General features: G+C 41.0%; 1 protein-coding gene across 10 annotated transcripts in view; it reads left to right on the top strand.

Moving 5' to 3' along the window:
* Positions 1-203: 203 nt before the first annotated feature.
* Positions 204-24,591, top strand: part of CELF4 (CUGBP Elav-like family member 4) — a 716,519-nt gene continuing 692,131 nt past the window's right edge. For 3 of the 10 annotated variants that reach the window (XM_031602625.2, XM_090131197.1, XM_031602620.2), the window contains exon 1: positions 205-772. In XM_031602625.2, coding sequence (XP_031458485.1) covers positions 493-772 — 280 coding nt within the window. In that variant the 5' untranslated portion in view covers positions 205-492. Of the gene's footprint in view, positions 773-24,591 lie in introns of all 10 variants that reach the window. The other 7 variants (XM_090131195.1, XM_090131196.1, XM_031602618.2 and 4 more) reach the window with 5 other exon arrangements.

The following is a 24,591-nucleotide window of genomic DNA, read 5'->3' as shown; positions in this document are numbered from 1 at the left end:
TCACTTGGCACAATAGAAATTGACTGTCTCTCAAAGAGCCATGCGCCTAGTGCTATTTATAGCCGGGGGCTGTGTTGGAAGATACCATTGAGCTTCTCCCGGGCAGACAGACGGGGGGGGTGGTTGGATGGGAGGAGGGGGTTTAGGCAGAGTAGAGGCAAAAGCAATCCCCCACCCCCAGCCTTCCTTCCCCGCACACACACACATCCACACACTCACACCCCACCCCCTAGTCTGGCTGGGAATTTGAACCGATCCAGCCTGTTTAAACGGAAAGGACACAGATCTTCAATGTAAAAAAAAAATCAGATCAGACCCAGAGAGAGAGAGAGACGGAGAGGGAGGAGTGTGTGTGTGTGTGAGTGTGTGTGTGTGTGTGTGAAAGAGGGAGAGGGAGAGCGAGAGAGAGGGAGAGAGAGGGAGAGAGAGAGAGAGAGAGAGAGAGGGAGAGAGAAAAGAAGAGGGGGAAAAAAAGGAAAGAAGATTTTCTCTATGTATATAAAGATGGCCACGTTAGCAAACGGACAACCAGACAATACCAGCCTGAGTAGCAATCACAGCAACCCCAGCACCAACGGGCATATGAACGGATTAAACCATAGTCCCGGAAACCCATCCACCATCCCAATGAAGGACCACGATGCCATTAAGCTCTTTATTGGGCAGATCCCCCGTAACCTGGACGAGAAAGACCTCAAACCGCTCTTCGAGGAGTTCGGGAAGATCTATGAACTGACGGTGCTGAAGGACAGGTTCACTGGCATGCACAAAGGTGAGTTACCTCCTGAACTTTCCCGGGAGAGATCGGGAGAAGAAGGCAGGTTCTCACTCCCTCTCTGGATCTCTCTTTCCTTTCGATTTCATTTTATTTCATTTTTGGCTGGCCGGGGGCGGAGGCGGCAGGCTTGGGGGGCAGGGAAAGAAATAATAGACCCTCCTAGAAAGAGAAGAGAGAGAAGCGGAGAAGGGGGTCAGCTGCCTTTGGCTTATTTCTTAGTATTTTTATGTCTTTCCCCCTTTTAGAGGGGCAAGATGCTGCCACTTGCGAAAGCCTGAGAGTCCAGGCGAGAGCCGGAGCGGGAGGCTGGGTTGGCAGGCAGCTGTCCACACGCTAGTGGTGCTGAAAAAGATTAAGAGGATTTCTTTATTTATCTTTGGGAGCTGCACATTTTCCACTCAGGGGTGTGTGTCCGTCTGTCCGCGTGTTCCCGCGGAGCTGAAAAGCTCCTATTTTACAACAGTTGTGTATCGGGCACTGGCACCTTTGCATTTTCTTCTTCTCTTTTATTTATTTATTTATTTACTTTTTTTCTTTTCATTTTTAACACTGTTAGGGTTCTTACTTGTAGTCTGCACCGAAACTGATGGTAGAGGAGAGTGATTTGTCAGGGGTGTGCAGGGGGTGTTCATTTAGGTTTTGTTCAGCATCGGAACAGAGATATAAGAACAAATTAAAAATAAAAATAAAAACATCTCTGACAGGGAGGGAAATATAAAATCACAAAGTGAGTATGTGTTGGAGAGGGCAAGCCAGGAGGGTTGGGTTGCAGTTCAGTTCCAGAACAGAGAAGTCTCTGAGCAGGCACATTACTAACACTACTCTACTGTGCCCAAAGTCCATCTCGGGAACTTTTTGGGTTTGCTTTCAAAGCAGTAAAGACATGCTCTCCATGCAATGCCTTGCTCTCTCCAGCTTTGTCTGCTCCTTTCCCTGTTTAGTCTCTCCAGTGGTGCATTTCAGATTAGAGGATGCTACATTTTGGGGTGGGGGAGGGAGTGTGTGGTGGTGGGGGAGATGCTCAGATCACTGGATGGGAAAGTAGGACTCACATAGAGGAAGTTAAAGATAATTTGCATGGTAACATAGCTTAGTAGTGGGAGCGTAGCAAGTCACTTTATTAATTCAGGATCTGTATATATAATGCATGTGTGCGTGTGTATGTGCATGTATGTGTGTGTATTTATTTCATAAGATATCTAGCTATTTGGGGGGGTGGGACGGGGGAGGAAAAAAAAAAAAAAAAGACCAAAAGTAAGCAGGGTGTTATTCCAGACATAGTGCAGGAGGAAAAAGGGTTGTGCAGGGGAACACGGGGCGAGTAGAAGTTGTATCTGTTATGAGAGAGGTTCAATAACAACGTCTACTCCAGCCGATTCTTTCCTGGCAGGGAGAGTCACGGGGAACGGCATTAGTGGCTTCCCAGCTTTCCAGCTGCCTTGGCAAGTTGTAAATCTTAAACTTAACAGGATGTTTAGGAGGCATTTCTTTCCCACTCACTCCCCTCCTCTCCACCTTTAGAAAATGTGAATTAAATATACCCTGGCAGTGCAAAGTACCAGTGTCATACAGGGTAGAAACATTCAGGGCTCGGGGACTGGGTCTCAGCACAAGTTATAGGGTATTGCCGGTTGCTCCAAACACCCTTCTCATATTTGCAGTCATCAGTCTGTCCCTTCTGAACCTAGCTTTCCTTTCAGACTACCTGCCTAGAAGACACATCAAGGTCTGATGGACATCTTCTAAACATGACATTCACTCCATAATAATTATTAATAATAACATTAAAATAATAGTACAAAGAACAGGGAAGGAAAGGTCCTGGGAGGTTTTGTTTAATAGATGAGGTATAGTGAGTAGCCAGTGAGCCCGTGCGTACACATGTGTTTGCAAAAATTATCTAAGGTTTCCATAAAAAAAAAAAAAATAACAGCAGTATAAGCTACACTGAAGAGAATCACTCAGGATAGGATAGATGAAATGTTTGAGACAACATCTGGGTAAAGGTTTTGGTGGCTTGGTGGCTTTTTTTTTTTTTTTTTTTTTTTTTTTTTTTTAATGGGGATGGGTTTTTTTGATTGGTTGATGAAAATTAATTCTTTTGCTTTGTTCTACCTGAAACATATAATTAATCAGTCCATGCAATAACTTTAATTTCTGTTTCATAGATGGAAATGTTGCTCAGTTTTGCTTTTACTGTATGCCTGTATTCATAAAGACAAACTCAGGAAGCAGGGGGGAGGGAGAGACAGAGAGAGAGAAGGATCATTTATCTTGCTTGGATATGTTTAACACATATTCCTGAATTAAACAAGATACTAACTTCATTTCCATTCATTTCAGTTCTGTTTTAAAGCTGAAAAATAGGAAATATTCCAGGTGGGATTTCTTGTTACATTGTGAAACCAAAATGTATGAAAGATGTCTTGAAAGAAACAGTCATTTTTAACACCCTAGAAGTTTTGTACTTTGTAATGAAAAATGATGATGTTGATTGTTATACCGTAGATTAGGTTTTGACTGAAGCTTCAATAGTCACCCAGTTGCCGACGCTTCAGAGATCGGTTTTATTTAGTAAATCCAAGAAGAGTTTGAACTCCTTTCTAGCAATGCCACTGATTTATTAGCTAATCCTGATAAAAATGTGCCTCTGGCTACCTGGAAAAAAAATTACTTTCTTGCCTGTAGTGATTAATTACTATTAAGTCAAAAGGCATGATGGGGCTTTGAAGGATGAGGATTGTGTTTGGCTTTTTTACTTTATTTCATTTTATTTCATTTCATTTTTAATGTTTTCTTTCTCTTTCCCCTTCTCTAAATTCAATCATGTGAAACATAGTATTCACTCAGATCTCCCTGTTTTGGCTTTGCTGGAGGCATAGGTGAAGAGCTGCACAAAGACAGTCCAACTGGTTCTCAGGGGTAGGATGGCAATCTGAAACTCCAAAATGCTTTCCGTAAGTGATGCATCATGTTTGTACATTAATTGATCCATCACTCTCAGTTGATAAAATTGCCTATCCAGAGGATGAAGCTGCGACAGTAATATACTTTGAAGGGTTAATTGTGGGCTGTAGTTTATTTAAGTGTACAGAAAGCAAATCTTAGGTGTGGAGAGGGAAAAGGTGGGTTTGTGTTTCAGGAAGGGAAGAGAAGGGAATTAGCGTAGAGTAAAAACATAGCAACCGGAGTCATTTCAGGTGTAAGTCCACTGAAATGAGAGCATGGGATGTGTATGATTCAAAATATTATGAAGGGATCCTGTGGTGAGGCTTCTGTATATCAGAAGGAAATTGAAAATTAAGAACCTGAAGGTAAAGTATATAACTATCCCTCTTTGCCAAAAAAAAAAAAAGAAAAAAAAAAACAGAAAAAAAAAAACAAACCTGTTAGAAAGGGACAGTGAAGTCCTAGGTGCTCTCACCAGCAGCCTTCTCTGATGCCACACCAGGTACCAGGAAAGAGGCAGGGGAGCACAATTCTCTTGCAGACACACAAATGTAGAAGAGAGTATAGGGGAAGCAGCATGTGAGGAAATATGGAAAAGAATTGCCAGCTCTCTGAGAAAAGAATCTTTCATGGCAACAAGCATTGCTGCTACATATTCCCCCCATCCTCGCTTCTCTCCACACGGGGCAGAAACGCACTTCTGCTGTGGCACTTTGCTCTAGGGTTGGGAAGAGGCTGTGCGCTGGGATCTGCGGGTAGAGATCTACCGGGGAGAGCTGACCCACCCACGCGCTCACACACACGCACGCGCGCGCATGGAGTTAACTAATCACACTCGAACAATTTAGCAAGCCATTCATTCATAACTTCCCCCCTTCTTATCTAGCAGTGGTGTATGCTTAAAGGCTGAGTTACTGGGAGACATAAAGGTTAGTGCTCTCAGGACAGCCATATTATAATGCATTATCTTTGAAGTCATTTAAGGCCAATTTAAGTGGTATTTAGTATAATATTTATGAATTAATGTAATCTAAATATAGGACTGTCCCAGTAGGTTTAAACAGCCTTTTCTACTGAAGCATGCTTGTAACCAAGATCTGAAATGTGTTTTAATTTAAAACACACAGGTCTCCATAATATTCTATTTAGGAAGTCAGAAGAAATCAGCATTGTACACTTAACTGAGATTTACTGAAACACGTGAGTGAGCGCACTTAAAAGAGTGGAGACAGCATACAGCAAGAAAGAAAGCGTCTTTCATGGACCTGAGAGCTACAACATTCTTTCCAGCCTTGTTTAGAGAGGGGTAAACACAAACCCCCCAAAACTTCCCCAGCATCCACTGTTGCAGTCCTGTGGCTAGTACGATGTACCCGCCTGACCCGAACCTCACTTGATAAGTATTCAATGCAGCTAGAAATACGCAGTAAGAAAAGAATAGTTTAGTTCCTTTACCACTCTACCTTCTCAAAAGTATAAATAATTTTGGAATTTAAAGTACCTATGAGGTAGGTAAACAAGGCTCCCATTCATTATATTGTTATGTTTGATTACAAAGATAGATGATAGAAAGATTAAAACCTTGTTAAGTCTAAGAATGTTTATAAATGTTTTGGATACCACAGAAATTCAGAAGTGCAATGAAGATGTGCATTCAATTAAGGTGATATATTTGTATATACGTATAAATGTATAAATTTGTGTTGTGTATAAATACAGGGGAAAAAAATGATGTATACACATTCATACATACTGCCTTTGAGAAATGGAAATTTAGTTGAAAAGAAGCACAACGCAATACAGGTGCTGAATAAACTCCTCCATAATTGAAGCATAAGGCTTGCCTGGCTGAAAGAAATGCATACAGCATTTAGTATGGTAGTAAACCAAACAAGTTTTAGGGAGGTAAATGCACAAATAAACTGGAATAAAACAGAAGGGACTTTATGTCTTAGGTCTAAAGAACAACTCCTTAAAATAATCAAAATGCAACTCAAGGGAGAAAGGAAAAATCCCCCTGTACATTATAATCTCCCATACAGATGAGCTTATATGCATATTTGATAATGTCAAATGGATAGCCTAGATTGCTTCATAAATTAGAAGGCTACGTGTTAACTCTTTTTTTTCAGGGATCTGGACATGGATTTTGGTTTCTAGAAGCAGCTGCAGCCAGTTATGATGCTGTTGTTACGGTTGTGTCAGCATTTCCAGTACAAACTCCAATTTTCTGGGATCTCTCGCTTGGCTGTTAAGTTTTGCACCGAAAGCTGTTCTTCAGCTAGTCCCACTACCATATCAACTAATCATCCTCACAAGAATGCACTTATTTTAAAGTTATAGAACATGGAGAAAAGAAAGAAATTAAAGTTTGTGTTTCGGGAGCTTATGTTTCTTCTCTTCTCTTTCTTTAAGTTAGTCTCACATTTCCAGCACATTTATAGATGCTTCTGTCTCTCAGTATCTACACATACCAATGCACTTTAAGGAAGCTCTTTTCTTTTCTTTTCTTTTCTTTTCTTTTCTTTTCTTTTCTTTTCTTTTCTTTTCTTTTCTTTTCTTTTCTTTTCTTTTCTTTTCTTTTCTTTTCTTTTCTTTTCTTTTCTTTTCTTTTCTTTTCTTTTCTTTTCTTTTCTTTTCTTTTCTTTTCTTTTCTTTTCTTTTCTTTTCTTTTCTTTTCTTTTCTTTTCTTTTCTTTTCCTTTTCTTTTCTTTTCTTTTCTTTTCTTTTCTTTTCTTTTCTTTTCTTTTCTTTTCTTTTCTTTTCTTTTCTTTTCTTTTCTTTTCTTTTCTTTTCTTTTCTTTTCTTTTTTCTTTTCTTCTTTTCTTCTCTTTTCTTCTCTTTTCTTTTTTTTCTTTTCTTTTCTTTTCTTTTTTCTTTTCTTTTCTTTCTTTTTTTTTTTCTTTCTTTCTTTTTTTTTTTTTTTCCTCTAAAAAAGACCACAATAGTTTCAACTTCCAAACCTCATAGTATTTACTTCACCAAAATAAGGTTTTAGTTAGATGGTGAATCAGGAATTTACTTATTTCTGGAGAATAACAACAGAAATAGAACACCATTTGTTTTTTATTTATTTTATTTTATTTTTTCTTTGTCGTCATCCAGAAAATATTGGGAATGTAAGCATTAAAATCTCGGAAAAAAACTGAGGATCCATGTCATCTTAGATGAAAACAGTGTCTATCTCACTCCGTACCCTACTTCTACCAGTAACCAGTACAACAGACAGGGCTTCCTTTAGCAGGGGATTCAAATTACACCATATAATAAAAGCCTGGCATCTGATGGAATAGTCTTTTGAAGGAAGTTGTCAGAGACTATCTGGAAATTTTGCCTGGGTAAAGAGTGAGTGAGATTGCAGAAAGTGTCTTGTGCTCAACGGGAAAGAGGATTGTATCTGTCAAGGCGAGGGAGGGCACAGGATTTCCAATGCATGAAGCAAAGAGCAAGGGGCAGAATTAGCCAGATGACCAAGGACGGTGTCTCCTAGCCTTCAGAGATGGAAATACTTGTCCATAGTTTTTAGCAAGATGTCAGGGTGTTTTTTATCATGCATACTCTGTGCACATGCATACCAGCCGCACTGACCTGACAGACCAGAACGACACTAAAGGAGCTGTTACCATCCCTCCCGCCAATCAAGTGTGAAACCAGGCGGGTTTATGTGACAGGCGGTAATGGCTCCAAGGGAGAAAAAGTGGGGAAGACGATTGAGGCTGTTGGGCCAGGTACCTGAATTTAAAATAGAGAGAAAAGTATCCAATGCCCAAAGACTTGTGTTGGCATTGGCTATAGTCTTACAGCAATACTCAATGACAGAAGACCGCAGGGCTAAGTATGAACTTTCCGTCATATGCTGTCATATTTGTGCCCTGTGTTTGTGCTAACCAAGTGAAATTTTAAGTGAGCTAAGACAAATCCTGGCCTTAATGAAGCTGGTGTTTCATAATTGCAGCATCTTTTTTTCAGGAGAAAGCAAAGACCCCGTTTCTGCTGTCTGGGCAGAAGTTCGTGAGAGCTTCACCATCACATCAGTAGGTTCACGTTTGCAAACTGCTTGTCCCTTTCCCATTAAAATTGAGGGTTGTGGATTTATGTAAGAAAACCATACTCGCAGCAAACACAACCAGCTTCTGTGCCTGATGGCTTGTGTCTGAACTTAGCTTTCCTTCAGTGAGTGAAACTAAAACTTAAATGAAGCTGAGGAACTAAAAAAGCCAGACCCCTGCATCATTTCTAACTGTTCCACTAATGCCCGTATGACTGTTGCTGGGGCTTGTCATGGTGGTCTGATCCTTATATATTAAAATCTGCAGCAGAAAGAGTAAAAAATAATATCCACGGCAGGGGTAAATTATAGTTTTTTTTTTTCCCACTGCCACTTCCTTGACTGAGCTGGGGTATTTTTATAGAGACCTTTCTCCCTCTGTAACTCCTCAGGATGCATTGTCGCATTTTGGGGACCGCAGAATCTCTTGCATCACTCTATATATGCCGCATCACTTGAGGTGGACTGAAGTCAGGATGGCACCGCAGATACTGCATTTATTTGCTTTTGTCAGTGTGAGCCATATCCTGAATACACACACACAGGTGAATGCAGCTTTTAATGTGTATTCATTATATCCACCTGACATCCCCTCGAAGCTAGAGAGGGCTTATTATTGTCATTCCTTAAAATAAAGATGGATGAGAGCTCTAAACCTCTCAAATAAAGTGTCTGACCATACATAGTGGCTAAAAATAAATCATATACAGCCATCTATTCCATGTAAATGAATGGCAAGACATATAGATATAGACATTGTGTTAAGTTTGTCAAGCAGAAGCAGCCAAAAATATTGATCAAGGCAAGGGGGAAAAATTGATAATGAACTAGACTCCAAGAAGACTTTAATTGACAGTGACTTCTGTGAACCAGCTTTGGACAGTATATATAAACTGACCACGATGTAACTTTATTGCAATGCACTCTCCTTTAATTAATTGTCACCTTTGTTAAGACTGGCTACAGATCAAAGGTTTAAAGATACTTAGCAGGTTCTTAGTAACAAACCCTTCAAATGCATTAGAAATATCCGACAGCTCAGCCAATGAGGCATGCAGATTTCGATCTACCTCACCCTTATCTGTTTACTTGTCCCTCCTTTGTTGAACACAGACAATGATTGTTTAATATTAACTATTTCATAGATGGCTTTGTTGGCAGTGTTTGTGTTCCCAGGGATGTGTATCGTCAGAGAGATGTGCCATCTCTGTTAGGTCTGCCAGAATATTTTGCCACCAGAACCTTGCTTACAGCTTGAGACACCAACGTGCAGTATGGGAAGAGTTCATAACACAGACTATTTTTTCCCCTATCTGTTATTGTGATTTGTAATTTCTGATTTAAATCTGGTAAATATAATGAAGTATAGTTTGCCTGAACGATGCCCTCAAGAATTAACTTTTGCATGAAGTTGTGTTTTCAGATGGATACAAATGCATTTGCTGCATTTGTGTATCATACGTATGTGCAAGCATTTGTTATATGTGCACATAAATGAAAACATGCATTCAGTAGAGACACATATACATTAAGGCTGACATATACTTCTAAATAATTCCTATCTAAAAGACAGTACAGAGATTATATTCTTGTATGAAAGTGACAGGTGACTTAACAGCCTATTCCTGGAATTATATGCAGAGTTTAATATGATACGTAGTTGTTTGTTCATTATACTAATTTAATGATACAGTCACACTTAATTAATCCATGTCTGGTTTATTTGTACATTGTGTCTGAGTCTCCAAAATATTTCTGCGGCAACCCAGCTGAGTTCCCAGTACGCTGGGGCAGATAACTCTGGACACGAAGCTTCTTCAAACAGAATAAAAATGGAGCTTTGCAGACAGAGTTGGTCTGATGAGATCTGACTGCATATTTGGCCTGCTTCTAACTCAAATGCCTGTGTACATGATGCACGAAGACTGTCTATGCATGCATGTATAGAAAGGGCAGACGTACATTTGTGCATATTTCCTCTCCTTTTCAGTCCCTAAGGATAGATTCGCATCACATAGAACATATCACTCACCTCAAATGCACACAAATATCTTTGTCAGATTCGGTAGCTTCTTGCAGGTAGATGTATAAAGCAGCATCAGCCTAATAATATCCCTATAAAACAGTTCTTCCTTCCTAGGATCCAGAGGGATGAAGGTTGTCAGAAGATCAAAAGATATATCACAGTGTGCTTGTAGAAATCCCCTGATTATGTTTCCTCTCTATAATGCTCTAATTCATTATTTGATCAATTGTAAAAGGGCCAATGCTTTAGTAGGAAAAAAAGGTATTAGGTTACTAGATGCTTGAGGGTGAGTGAGAATCACACCTAAAATTATATGTAGCAATACAGTAATGAGCTTATCAATACTTCTTTAAGGAATATGACAGCCCTATAGTAGAGATTCAGTTCTGTGAGCAAAGGTCACAATACAGATATTGCTTATTAAGACTATCGATAGCCTGGTTGACCAATCTAACTAGAGACGGTATAATGTACCTGCTGTTAACAGGCAAGGAGGAGAACTATGAAGAATTTACAGAATTGCCCACATGTAATATTAATAATATTGATTTATTCTAATAATATAATAAGGTAAAGATGCACTTCTTTGAAATGGTGCATGAAAGAGGGAGAGAGGGAGAGGCAGAGGAGCCACAACTGGCTGACGAGTCTTTGAAAGCCAATCCAGAGAAAAGTGCTCCCTTGCACCTTCGAGGCAGGGCTCTGTTTCTTTCACCAAGTCTCACCAGCCCTATAACGGGACAAGAAACCTCCTGCTGTAGGATCAGGATCTTTGCCTGGCAGCTGCAGAGAACTCAGAGGCTTGGAGAAACTCCAGGATGGAGCAGAACTGATCCCAGAGAGCTCTTTTGCAAATGCAGCAGCACAGTGAATGGGTTCTGTTTATTTTATTTTTCACACTTTTAGTATCATTTTAAAAATACTGGGGAAAGGAGGGCAAAAATAAGACATATGTGCTATGCACAGTCTGTAATTGATGGAAAAGGGCTTTGCAGAGCATAGAGATCTGCTCCAGTGCTGATTAAAGTATTCAGGAATACCTGACCTCACCTGCAGCAGGGTTTCCACTGGGCTTTAAGTTACGGGCAGTTCTGCGAGGTACCGCTTGTTGGGGCAGCAGCTGTCGATAGCATGCAGTGAAAGTGTTGTAAGGTTTTCAGTTTATAAACCTAGATACAAAGATCAACTTGCTTTCTGAATTTCCTAACTCCCTCTTCAGCTGTAGGCTGCCTAGGTATGCTGTGCGATCCTGCTGTACCATTCGGCTTGATATGTCTCGTTCCAGTCACCATACGGTAGTTTCAAGATGGTTTGCATTTCATTATTTCTTGTCTTAGTTTACAGGATGAGCATTTTTCTTTTGTGAGCATTTAATTACTTTTAAAAGCAATTTATTTGATCCTATTCCATCTTCAATAATACACAGACAAGGATTCAATTTTTCACCCTCTTTTATAAAAAAGATAAACTATTATTCAGTTATGCTGTTCTGCAGGATTTGTTCTGTTATGTGTGTTCAGACAGAAACTGGTCATTTTTTTTGGCTCTGTTTTCTTTGTGTGCGTGTGGTTTCTTTTTTTCTTACTATGGATTTTTTATTTTTCTTTTAAGAAAAAGAAATCTCATTCAAGATACTGGCAATAAAAGAAAAAAAGTAGGAGTGGAAGTGAGGAATAGGCAAGACAACCAACAAAAATCCTCTGGCATAGTCTTTAAAAGCGTAGCAGTGCTGCAAGTCTATTTGGACCTAGATGATTTAGAGTTTCTTACAAGTAATTATACTCCAAATTTAATCATTGACAAAGGGAAAAAAAAACAAAACAAAACAAAAAAAAAAACAAAGCAAGTCAATCCTTATAAACTGTAAGAGAAAATATACGTAAAGATCTCACAGGAGGTAATGGCAATATAGTGATTCTGGGTTTTACATTCTGCTCTCGATTCAGTAAAAGTTAACAGTAAATTAAACAAACAAGCAAGAAAAGCAAACACTGCCATTCCTTCTGAACTGTTTACTGGTAGTTGCCATACCTCAGAACCACCCTTTCGTAATTGGAGCATTTTCAAAGTGTGGGAAGGATCTGGTGGGTGAGGGCAAGCAGCAAGGGATGAGGGTGGCTGAGTTCTAATCAGGGCTGGGATAATTAATCACCAACACTCTCTGATGGAGTCACTTAAGCTCAGTGCCTTCAGGCCTGATCTGAAACCTGTTGAATCAATCGGAAGATTCCAATTGGCCTCAGAAGGTTATTGATCTGTCATTTTCTCATCTGCAATATTAGAACAGTCTGACTTTTCTTAAGGAGGGAGGCATTAGTGGCAGAAATTTAGCATTCATTTTCCATCAGAAAAGGTTTTGGTGCATCTCTAATGACAAATGTGTTGCATCAGAACCTCTTTTGGTGAAGATAATGAAAATAAGCTTGCAAAAAACACATGGTAGGGAGGTGGAAAATTAGCTTTGCTCATTTTACTTGAAAATACTAATTTGTTCCTGTTTTGCCAAGAAAGGGTCAACAGCAATTTTGACTATTTTCTTTGTGTGAGTGGGATTCAGCCTTCATAATTTCTTCGTCTACAGGAATATTATCATTCACTGATTCAGGAACTTGATTTTTTTTTTTTTTAATTTATTTTAGTGAATCACATATATACTCTTCATTGTTATGGCAACTGAGGGAGCTGCAAGGCTGAAGGATTTGATGAAGGGCTGCATTCCACCTTTCTTCTCTAAGGGTCTGATCCAAACATATTGTTTGCAATACAATTTGGATCAAGCCGAAGGAATCTGCTTTCCCTGGGTCAGTAAAAAGAGCAAGTTCCCTCTAGATAAGTGTACTACTGTCTTAGTACGAGCAGATGGAATTGGCAGTCGTTGTCCATTTACCGAGGACCGACCCAATGCTCCATTAAGTCAATAGTTAGACTCTGACCCAGTCTTATGGACATCATATAGAAACCCCACGAATCCTTAAGCAGGAATGTGAATGTCCTTGGCTTTTGCAAGGGGGCTTTTGGGGCTACTGCTGAAGAAGATGTTTATTGTGGGGGATAAACAAGATTCCAGTAACCTGAAGTAGCTCATCACAACAAAATTCATTTAGAAACTTTTTCATTTAAAAGAGAGTTTTCAGATTATCTCCTACTGTGACGCTCTGGCCAATGACCAGCAAATAAATCAGGCTTCCTCCTATTTTATCGTTTTGTTGTTGTTGTTGTTGCTGTTTTATTTTGTTTTTAACTTCAGTAGTAATTTTAGGTAGTTCATCAATAGCAATGTGTGTGGTATTTTGTGTTTCCACCTTTCTGTGCTTACATTTTTTAATGAAATAAATGGAAGAGCTGGAGTGTGCATGTGTGTACAGTCGATTATCTATCCCAGGCCTATTTGAAATCATCACAGTGCACTCAAGTCAATGATATTCTGTCAAAGGTGGAGAGGAAGTGTGCGTGCAGAGTGAGTGTGTGAACGTGATGCTGTTTGATTGCCTGAAATCCAACGAAGTCTCAGATTCAAAGGCCTGGGGGCAGCAGGGAAAATATTTGTTTGTTTAATTATTTATATATTTACTCAGATTTACTGGCAGTGTTTGCAGATGGGGAAGGAAGAAAAAAAATATAGGAGAGATGTTGAGTTTTTGTTTGGAGGGGAACGTGTGTTATATTAGCCTCAATCTGTTCTCCCATATAACGGTTCTCTGTGCCATTAAATGATCATTTGTTACTGACCAGCTCATTGAAAAAGGTCAGAAAGGTAGTGGTAGAATAGATTTCATGAGTTTATTTATAAAGGAAGTTGCACAGTAGGTGTGTCACTACCCTGTCCCCTCCCGTATGATGTTCCAGTAACAGGGCTCCTGGCTGCCGTTTCTCAGTGCATGAAGAAATAGCTGAGCCACCAGCCAGAGCTGTGTTCCTGCTCTGCACCACCAGACAGAAGACATCAGTATGGATGCCAGGCAATCTGCTTGCTCCCTTCTCCTTTCCCAGCCCCTCCATTTGCTTCATCTGGTTTGGAACCAGAACCAGAGCCTTATCCTCCCTTGCCAAGCTTCCTCCTTGGGCAAAGGTTGGAGGTCCAAGCCTGGGTCTGTGGACCATGGACTCAGCACTGTCCTCAGGGGTCAGACTCCTTCCCTATACATGACTTCAAACTCACATGCCTGTTTCCCCTAATACCTATGTTTCTATCCTATGTGTGTTCATGACCTGTTCATTTCCTGGAGCCAAGTCCAGCCAGCCCAGCCCTACCTGCCCAGCTCTCACTGTCTCTCTTCACACTCCTGTTCCCTCAGTTCAGCTTCTGCTGCTGTTTTGTCCTTGCATTGCTCTTTGCCATCAACTCTGAAGAGTACTTGAGTGGCCCATGGCTGGAGTCACCACTCCAAGATTCCCATCTTCATGAGCTGTCTCTCTTCTAGCTCAGATCTTCCCCCAAAAGGGTTGGGGAATAGGCAGCTATACTTAATTCCCACTAGCATTAAAAGACTGTGAGCAGTAGCGGAAAGACCTGGAAAGTATGAACGCACGTACACACACAAACATATATATCCCTGTACGTAAACCATTGAATGTGCAGAAAAAAAAGACTTCTTTTAAGATTCAAAGCTCAATGTCCTCTTTTAGAAATTTTAAAAAATAAAGCACAACAGAGCAGTACGTCTATAATTTCACCAAGGCGATTGCAATTTTTTCTTTTTCTTTTTTAACTTTTCCTTTTTCATTAAATCAGCAGCAGATTTCTCACACCTGAACAAAAATCCTGCATAAATTTTCCTTTGAATTCTTAAAATCATGAGCTTATTCTTAACTATTCTTGGCAGACCCTTCTTGGAGTATAGTTCAGCTTCCTGCAGAAATGTTTTTTTTCCTGCTGTTTTGAAATAGAGCTACCCCTCAGCTCCAGGACCTTTCTCTAGCAACCAAGAATTAAAGCAAGAAGGCAAGATAAGTCTTTGGCGTAGCGCTGCATCAGCCTGCTTCTTTCAGAGGTAGGTAGGAAGGGATTAGAACCCCATTTCTAGTCTGAACCTCTTACTAACCTCCCGTGTACTGCAAGATCCCATTCCTAGACCTGGCTCTTCCTAATTTCACTGTCTAAAGAGGAATTTATGATATCCAGCTTTGCAAAGAGCTTTGTGTGTATTTAAGGCATAAGTCACGCTGTAGCTTTAGTGGTGATGGTCTAAGGTTATAAATGAGACAACATTTGTAAGGAGAGGTAATATCTTTTATTAGTCCAGCTGATATAGCTGGAAAAAAACAGACAGACTTCCTTGTGTGCTTGAAAGCTTGTCTATTTTTTTCAACTCTATCAGTTGGTCGAATAAAAGATATTACCTCTCCTGGAAAGCCTTGTCTCATTTGATGTGTAAAGCATGTACGCTGATTATTTAGGCCTGCTCAGTGTCGGTGTTTAGGGGTTACATATTTCCTCACCTAAGAAGCCAAGATAAGAGCAGCCCAGGCTGGTGTCCTCTAATTCCCTGTGTGCCCAGCCTTGGTGACCATCTCACAGTCGTTCAGAGGCACAGAGGAACTCTCTCAGCCCATTTTCTGATCCTGGTAATGTCCTTTATTTTTTTACTGTTCTGCTCCCTTGCAAAGCACCGCATGCCCTCTTCTCATCCGTGTGACTGTGATTTATTTATAAAATTGCTATGTCTGTGTATGTGTGCACGTGTGTGTGGGCAACCACACAAACATCCCCAAGCTGCTGAGCAAGCTGATGAGCATTTTCTAATGTATTTAGCCAGTGATAATGCAAAACACAGGCGAAAAGGAGAGGTGTGAGGAGTACAGGTAATATACTTAAGCAGGGATGACTTGAGAAGGAAAGGATTTTTCTTTTAGCTGTTAATAAATTGCAGCCCCCTGCATGGCCAGGGAAGCGTTTTGGTTGTGCTTTTGTTTTTGTTTCATTCCATAAAGCATAGCTAAAAATACTGAATAGTTGAAAAGAATCCTGAAGCAGATAGCAGGTTTACAGACATGACAAAATCCTACTGGTATGCGCAAGAGAGCAGCAGTCAACGGATGGCTATTACTTATGCTTGGCTTTACTACCAGGGAAAGCATCGGATCATCTATTCTGATCAGGATAGTCAGATATGCCAAAGGTTTAATCAAATATTAAACACGGTCAGTAAACTTAAAACCAATGTTCGACGTGCGGCAGTTCTACTCCTTTTCAAGCAAGTGCTCAAAGAGGAAAAACTTTTCTCCTATCTCCCTATAGTCGGGGAGTGGGGGGGGGGAGTTCGTGGCCGGGAGACTCTGAGTCAGACACGAACACATGCTGGTGAATGTGTAGGTAAATATATGAGCATGGGGAGACTGCATTTGCATCCCTTGCCCTGCCACTTGGAGATGGAATTGTTTTTTTTTCTCCAAATTCCTATTTTTCTTGCACAGATTGATTCCTCTGTCCATCCCACATGCCTTCCCTGTCTGTTTGTCCCTCTCCACATACTGTGCTTTCTCTTTTCAGCTCTCTCTCATCATCTGTCTGTTCAACAAAGCTAGACAGATGTGTGCGTGTGTGTGAAGATGTGTGTGAATTTGCATCTTCATGCAGGTACATATATGTGCATACGCGACTGCTCATTGATAAATCATACATATACGAAGCCACATCAGCCTCTTTCTTATCTGTGTTTCAGCTGGATTTCAACCCTTATTCAGATGAGGGGCACTCGGAGGTAGAACATTTTGCAGGGAGTTACAGTTTATGATGTTACTTCTCCCCTCTATTATTCATTCTCTCTGATTTTTATCTAATCTCTCTCTGATTGTCCTGGTGCAGCTTAAGAGACAAAGTGAATTTTTATTACATCATCAATATAATCCCCTGCTAATCAGCATCTGGATGCATTACTGTTCTCCCTTCGGCTTTTCCTCCACGTTCATAAATAATAAGAATAATAATCGGCGCTTTTTTTTGTGCACGCGCATGCTTGCATGTGTGTGTTGGTATCAGTCAGAGTCACAGCTGCACTTTTTCATTTCAGCTGGCTTGTTTTAGCAACATTGGACCCAGTTTTGTGCAGATTGTCTCGACTATTGCCCAGATTAATTTCCTGGTGCCTGCCGCTTAAATCATGGAAACAATTAAAGCAGATGAATCCTTCCTCATTTTCTTGCAGCTATTGAACTTCGCTGTTAACTTGGACGCACATTTTTGGGTGTTGAAGGCACCTTGCCTGGCTCAAGAAGCACATAGATGAATGCCTAACCTTTGATTTTTTAGCGCACACATGCTCTTCTTTTTCAAGTAAGAAGATAGTACGTCATATGTCTTTGAACGGCAAGATTGGAGACCAAATTTTTGGCTTTTAACTGCTGAGATTTCTCCCCGGCTTGCTGTGTAGCACTCAGCCTGCCTCTTCGGACCACAAATTTAGCAGGGTTGAACTACTCCACAATTTTTCTCCTCCCTTTCCATCTCTGAAAGAACAATAATACTTCCTCATAAAGTAAGACTTGTGTCATACTTTGAAATTCTCATCCTCCATATGGATGTCTTGTGCATTTTAAACAGAATCACTCTGCTTCCTTTTTAAAATACCGTGAATTGGCAAGGCAAGGCAATGACAGTGCCTCTTTGTTAGGAATGCAGATTTCTGGCTTCTCAGTGACTTCGGGTGAGCCACGCATCCAGTACACAAACCATAACTCTCATGTGCAAGCCCACAGTGCCAGGATTAATCCTTTCTGAGTTACCTAAGACTGATCACGAACCTAGTGCCAGAGTTCAATCAGATAGGATGAACTCTTCAATAAAAAAAGCATATGTGCTCATAGGCAAATTTTAGAACAGTGCACTACACAGCGTCCAGTCCCCTGGGAAGGCTCTGTATCTCATCCAGATGAAATGCGGTTACAGTATAGAGTGGTTAATCCTGAAAAGCATATGCATAATTTGTATTGTGGAAAGCCTCCCAGAAAGCAGTAGGCTCTTAAAGTTGGGCAAGTTTTTAAATGCTTTGCTGGATCCATGGAAATTTGCAGTTCAGATGAAATAATAAAGCGTAGGGTTGTTACAGGAGCCAAGTGAAAAGCATAATTATGTGACTCAGATATAACACTCCTTCAGAGCTGGGGCAGAACATAGAAATCATGAAAGAAATACCACATACCTTGAACATCTTGCAGTGTGAATGGGACTAAGACTTTTCCAGTAGTTTCAAATCTTCCTTCATGATATTTTTTTAGGGATAGACTGCTAGAGTTGTCTGGGAAGTAGGATTGCTTTTGGTAAAGAGAAACATAACATTTTCAGTTCTCATCCTCAGTTTTTCTTTTTTTTTTAATGCCAGATCTTTTCCCCTGTCCCCTCTAGCTCCACTGCCTGTTTTGACAAATCAGCTCATTTATCAGATGAGAAAAGAGGAAGAGGGAAACAGGAATATATTTTGTTTCTTATATTTTTCATGATATAGTCTGCATTTCTGCTTAGTATCTCCGTAAATAGGATCTCCAGTCTGCAACTTGTCACATTTTACAGCACTAAGGATTCAGCCAGATCAGGTCCTGAGTCCAGTAAGTAAAACTTTTACACTCTGGACAGGTAAAGCTGACGCATAATATATCTCAGTATCACTGAATTCATTATTGTTTTGCACTTTAATTTTGCAGTTTTATTTGCATGTTTATTTCTCTAGGCTTCTCCTTATTGTCTCTGTGTTTATCAATGCCCTCCTGCCCCTCCTCACTGCCCTTCTTGCCCAGCATGGCACAGTCCATTGGCTAAATGTCCAGGGCAGGTAGGAAACCAAAATTGTTACTGGATAAAAATTTACCTTGAAGGATGAAAAGCATTCCCCGTTTGTAACAGGAAGGCATGAAAAAGAACACATCACTTATCTGAATTTGCTGTTCATCCAAGCACTGTTTATGGAGATTTACAGTACCTTGCCTGTGCAAAGAGCTCTATTGCACGGTGACTGCTGGAGGATTTTAGGTGGCGGTATTAGCTGCGGTATTAAAAATGCATCGGAAGGCACGGGGTGGGAGATTAGTTGGATAGAAAGACCCTTGAATGAAGGGTTAATTACATTCAAAGAGGCCATCGTATGGAGCAGAAGAGGCAATAGGTTTCTTTTCTTCAAAATTTACTAAATAGCTGGAAACACGGTTTAATGAATTTTAATGGGATCTTTCTGAATCCTATGCATATTGCATCTGCTGACTGTAGGAAGTCAAAGTATTGTTGAAAGGGAGGGTATTGCCCTACTTTAGGTTTCACAGTTCAGTATTTAAAAAAATATTCTGCAACAAGCACTTTATTCAATATATATTTTTCTCCTTATTTAATTCCCCTCCTTGCAAGCAGAAAAGACTTTCAGGATCTGTGAGCCCTCAATACCATAGATTATTCTACTGTTATGTAACATGCACTTTACATTTATTGAGCTATCTTGTGCCGTCAAGATAAAGGAGCCCTCAGTATTTTTCCCTGCTTAGTAGCCATGTATGAGACGTGGGGATGGATTCTGCTCTTGGTTATACCAGTGTAGATCTGGAGGAAGCAACTGCTGTACTGCACTATGAGATCAGTATTTGTCCCACGCTAGTACAGGGAAGAAAAGAGGGACAAGGTTGGAGTTCTCTCTTTTCCTGTGCAGCATGTACAGATTGTGATGGGATAGGATGCCACGCTAATCACTTCTGTGTGGGATCTAGAAGGGCCAGCAGTGAAGCCAAACTATTTGATTCCAGCACAACACTGATGCTTGCATAATAGACTGGATCATCCAGAAGCATATCAGAAATCTCAACAGTAACATATATCTCATGCTGAGCTGCAGTGAGCCATCAGCTTATTACACCTCCAAATCAGGGGAAACTGAGGCAGGTTACTCAGGGCATGTCACAAGTCTGCCTCAGAGCAGTGGTGTCTGGCTTTTGGCTGCAATTTTACATCTTCCTTCACTATGTTAAGGCTGCCCATTGCCTTGGTAACTTATTTTTTCTGTCTCTCATTTCAAAATGCTGGGCACCTCTCAGGAAGACGATAGTGTAAGGCTGCCTTAGTTCTTGTTAACCTGGAGCCCAGTTCTCCTTCATGGCACAAAGAGGAATGAAGAGACCCTCTCAAAAGATGTTTTGAGATTCCCGGGAAGTCATCAGGAACTGGCAGGAAGTAATGCTTTGCAGTACAGTACTTAGATACATTGAAGGAGAAAAGCTGCCCTGCTTTGCACCAGCATGACCAAGACAACAAAATCTCTTTGTTAGGGACATTATAATACTTGTATTAAAACAGTTCCAGTGACATATGAACACACACATGCAAATAACAGAAGGAAAGTAAAACTATGCCAGCATCAGGCACCTTCATACCAGTATGCTCTGGAGCATGCAGGTATGATATTTTCAGTACCAAGGTGGTGTTACACATGCTCAGGGCTGCGGAAGTAGAGGGGACCACAGTCAGAGCTTCCAAAGAGCAGAGCCAGACTCAGCCAGACCACTACAGGTCTGGACCCAAAGTGAAACTTCCAGATTGAGAGCAGCAGGAGGACTTTGTGTCCAGACTTGTGCAGACCAGAAAGGTGGGGATTAAATATACTTCAGCAGGGCTCCTCAGTATAGAGCTGTTGTTGCCTTTTCCTCTTGTCTCCCCATCCCTCCCTCGTGTGTTTCAGGTTGTTCTCTACTTCCAAGCAGACAATGTGATGCCTGCTTGCGTGGCACAGATAAGTTAGCCATGCAGCTTGGAGCGTCAGCCCTGAGCCATCTAACCTCCCTTTGATCTGAAATCAAAACAAAAGATGTCGGCATCAAAATGAACCTTTGCCAGGTAACGGTTACTTTGTGTGCATTGCCTTCATTCAGCTGCGAGGAGCTCTCATCTCTCTGTACTGTGCCCAGATCTGTGCTCGTCTTAATACTTTATCAATGTGCCAGCAGGCTGCTTCTGCCGTGGGTACAGTTGTGCAGAAGCTGTCAGCGTTTTTAAGTAAAGCATTAAACAATACTTCAGGTGGCAGCAAATTGTTATTTCCTCACCCTCCTTCCAATTCTTCCCTCTTCCCCTCCATTACCAAACCCAGATGCTGAAGCCCTTCCTTTTTATGTCAACTTAATGCTCAAATTACAAAACTCAAATGTGTTTTTCTTTTTCTCTTTCTCTTGGTGGGAATCAGTCTCCCTAAGGGGTGCAGAGGCTCAAAACTAAGGTGCATTGCTCACGCCCAAAAGAATCGCTCATGCTGCTTGGATCCCACAGTGAGGTCGGTCTGAGATTTCCAATGTATATATATAATGCCCCATCATGGTGTTGTTGAGAGCAAGGAGTTGGGAGAGATGGTTAGGAATAAAAAAAACTAGCTCAGCTGCTGCTTTACACCAGAGACGCTGAGCAAGTCATTTCTAGAGAAAAATTAAAGCTGGCTGACACTTTTTTTAGTACCTACTTGCTTTGTATGTTCATTGTGTAAGTACTTTGGGGAGGGGGTTCCCCACTGCCATTGTCATTTCAAACTGGACACCGTAATATAGGGATTGATTTCTGAAACTCAGATATCCAGTGTGTCATTGTGTTTCTTATCCTTGCTCTATGAAATGAGATAAAAATCGTTCCCTGCAATGAACTTTGAGGTCTTCCAGAAAGTTAACAAATTGACATTCACTTGAAGTATCAGGGATCATTTCTTGTTGGACTCGCACATACTGTGTTAACAGATATTTCCTAACAGGCAGAGCTTTGCCAGATTCTTGCTCAAGGGAACCCAGCCTGTTTTGGTGAATAATAATCAAACCACTCTAGCTTTTTTTTCCCCTTCTTTTTCCTCCTCTCTAGTGAAGGAGAACTACTGAGGCGTTTCTACCTGTGAACAAACTTTGCTCCTCGGGTTCCTCCTTCAGCACTGACCCTCTCCTAATAAATCAGCTCGGGTTTGATGTAGTCAGGACCAAGGTCAGCCTGGCGTGACTCTCACTGTCTCTTCCACACACCAGATACAATGCTGCCACGTTGTGGCTCCTTCCTATCTGTTCTATCGAACACACTCCCCCACTTCTAGGATTGTGGGTGTGCACCCTTCTCCCCGGGGATGACAGTGGGGCTCCACACCACACCATCAGAGATGTCACCCAGCCCCACTTACTTCCACTCTGAGAATACCCCCCAAAAAGATCATTTTGCTATAAATTGCTGTGATTACAAACTGCGTGTACTCTCATACTTTGCTTTATCTGTCTGCTTGTGCATCGTACGGGGATGCTCTGAGTTGGAAGGGAGGGTGTAAGGATGCCAAACTTCATTTCTCTGACTGGCATTGCCTTCTCAATATTTCTCTCACCCCTCCAGATCTGTGTAGAGGTGGCTGATCCTTTCAGTTCAAGGAAAATGTAGTCACTGATATATGGGCCGATCTTTTCCTCAAACTCCATTCCCTTTATTGGCTGTCAAGTTCTCAGCTCTCCTTATTCTTTCTCCCATTGCTTTTTTCTTTATTTCCTTCTCTCCTTTGGGAGAAAGAAAAATACACACATACACACAAAAACAGCAGGGCAGGAAATTAAACCTTTCCACAAAGATGCTTTGGTAAGACGCTGGCTTTTCACTCATTTATTTTGCTCTGATTATTTTTTATAAGGAAAAAGGAAGGAGTGATATGTAGGGATGTGACCTGTGGGGCAACTGAGCAGACAGAAGAAAGTCCTTTAATTTATTTGGCGAGATCTGTTGTTAGTTGTTGCTGGTTTTTCCCCACAGACTTGAGAAAACCAGAAGAGCTTTAAACCTATCAGCAACACTCACATGAATTAAACGCCAGGTGGAACTGCTCCCATTTTCCTGGATACAAAACGAATAATGGCCTCCTCCTGGCACACTTCTCCCTTTTTCATCCCAGTCAGGCGAGTGTTAGTTGTACTGCAACACAACTATGCATTTGAAGGTTCCTTTTAATTCAAGAAATGAATCAATTGCTTTGTACTGAACGGTAGTTTTAAGAGAAGGCAAAACATCCCCTCAGAACCCTCTTGCCTTTTTAGGATACTCTGAACCATTGCGGCCAGGAACCTGGATGTCTCTGTGGTTCTCTCTCTGCTCAGCCTTGCTGCTCCCCAGCCATCATGCTTTGCCTCCCTGCTTTGACTCCTCAGACAGGATACAGACCTTGGGGTTATTGAAACCCAAAGAGCAGGAGGGAAATGCCACAAGTTTAGACATGTGTGCTTTTAAGAGATGTGTGAGTATCAAGAATAGTCTATTTCTGAGGAAAACGTGCTTCAGACAAGGAGAACGCAGTGCTCACCCACAGCAGAGCCTGAGCCTTCCTGGAAGCAGGCTTAGATTTTGAGGTTGGCTGGTTGAGCAAAGTGTGCTTACATCCCACTGTGCTGGGGTCCTTGCAAGTCCCAGCCAATAGCTGCAGGTGGGGAACTTCTCCACATCTCCTGCTGCAGAGTGAGTTAGTCTGGAGAAAACTCTCCAGCCTTTCTCCATCTCTCTCTGGTGACAGCTAGCAAAGAGCACAACTGCAGCCTTTTTGCTGTGCAGACACCAGCAGACACCCAATGTTGTATCTGGCCCAAGTTTAAACAACTCCTCACACAGAAAGGCTCCCTGACCCATTTGCAAATCTCCAAAAGTTTGTTCTCCATGGCAGCTTGGTTTTATGTGTTCCTATTTGCATAAAGTCCCATAAAGAACCACACATTATCTGTTCTTAAGAAGGGAGAGGAATAGTTGTAGAGTGAAGAATGCGCTCATAAGATAAACAAACCTCACAAAGAAGAGGAGAAGGAGGAGATAGAAAACAGTGCTTTAGAAACCAGAAGGGTGGAACAGGGAATCCCTGTTAAAGCTGGGTTACCTATAATTCCGACTGAAACAAAGGAACAGTGGGTCAGTTCCATTTATTGTCTTGCTATGCCATATTGAGACTTAAGCGTCTACTTATGTACCTTTTGTTCTGGGCAAAGTTCTGTGACTCAGTTTCCTGAGCTGCAAAGCAAGCAAGGTAAAACCCCTCTGCCTTACCATGTATGATTCAAAGCCTAATTTTGCACCTGCAAAATATTTGGGATGTTTTGAGGAAGGATAGCAAAAGGGGCTGAATAATTTAACAGGACCGAGGAGATCAGTGCATAGATAAAGACGTGGGTTTTGCTAATAGTCTTCAAAGCGCAAGAGTGCATTCAAAACTGTACTGTAATATTCAACTTCTTAGATTATTTTGCTGCGGTTTAGCTTTCAGTGCTTTTTTTTTTTTTTTTTTTTTTTTTTTTTTTTTTCCTTTTTTCCTGTAATTTTTATCTCATTTGCACTGTATTTTTCCAGCAATAGCTGAGATCAGGACCACATTGTGCTAGAGACTGTACAGACAAATACAGACCTACCATATCCCAAACCGTATCCCAAGCACACGTTCACTAAGAAAAGAAAGAAATACCATGTTGTGATATTATAGGTTTGATTCCTGGCTCTGAGATGCACTGAGATTAAGACTCAGATCCTTAAAGGCACTTAGAGCCCAACTGCCATTGAAATCAATGGGTGTTAGATACCTAAATAGCTTTATGGATCTGAGCATAAGTGACTTATCCAAGGACAGAGAGGCAATCTACAGCTGGGTTGGGAATTAAACACAGATTATACAAGCAGCAGTCTGATTTCCTAATCACAAAATCATCTTTCCTCTCCATATTTCACACAATAAATCTTTGGCACTCACATCACAACATGGAAACATAATGTCCATCCTATAAAATCACTGGAAACCTGCATCAAGAAAAAATGGGTTTCCTCAAGCCAACCCCAGCTATACACACACC

The sequence above is a fragment of the Phasianus colchicus genome, chromosome Z (genome assembly GCF_987193195.1).
Source record: "Phasianus colchicus chromosome Z, bPhaCol1.hap1.1, whole genome shotgun sequence".
NCBI lineage: Eukaryota > Metazoa > Chordata > Aves > Galliformes > Phasianidae > Phasianus > Phasianus colchicus.
The sequence above is the reverse complement of the archived record's forward strand: the minus strand, read 5'-3'. Positions and strand labels throughout refer to the sequence as shown.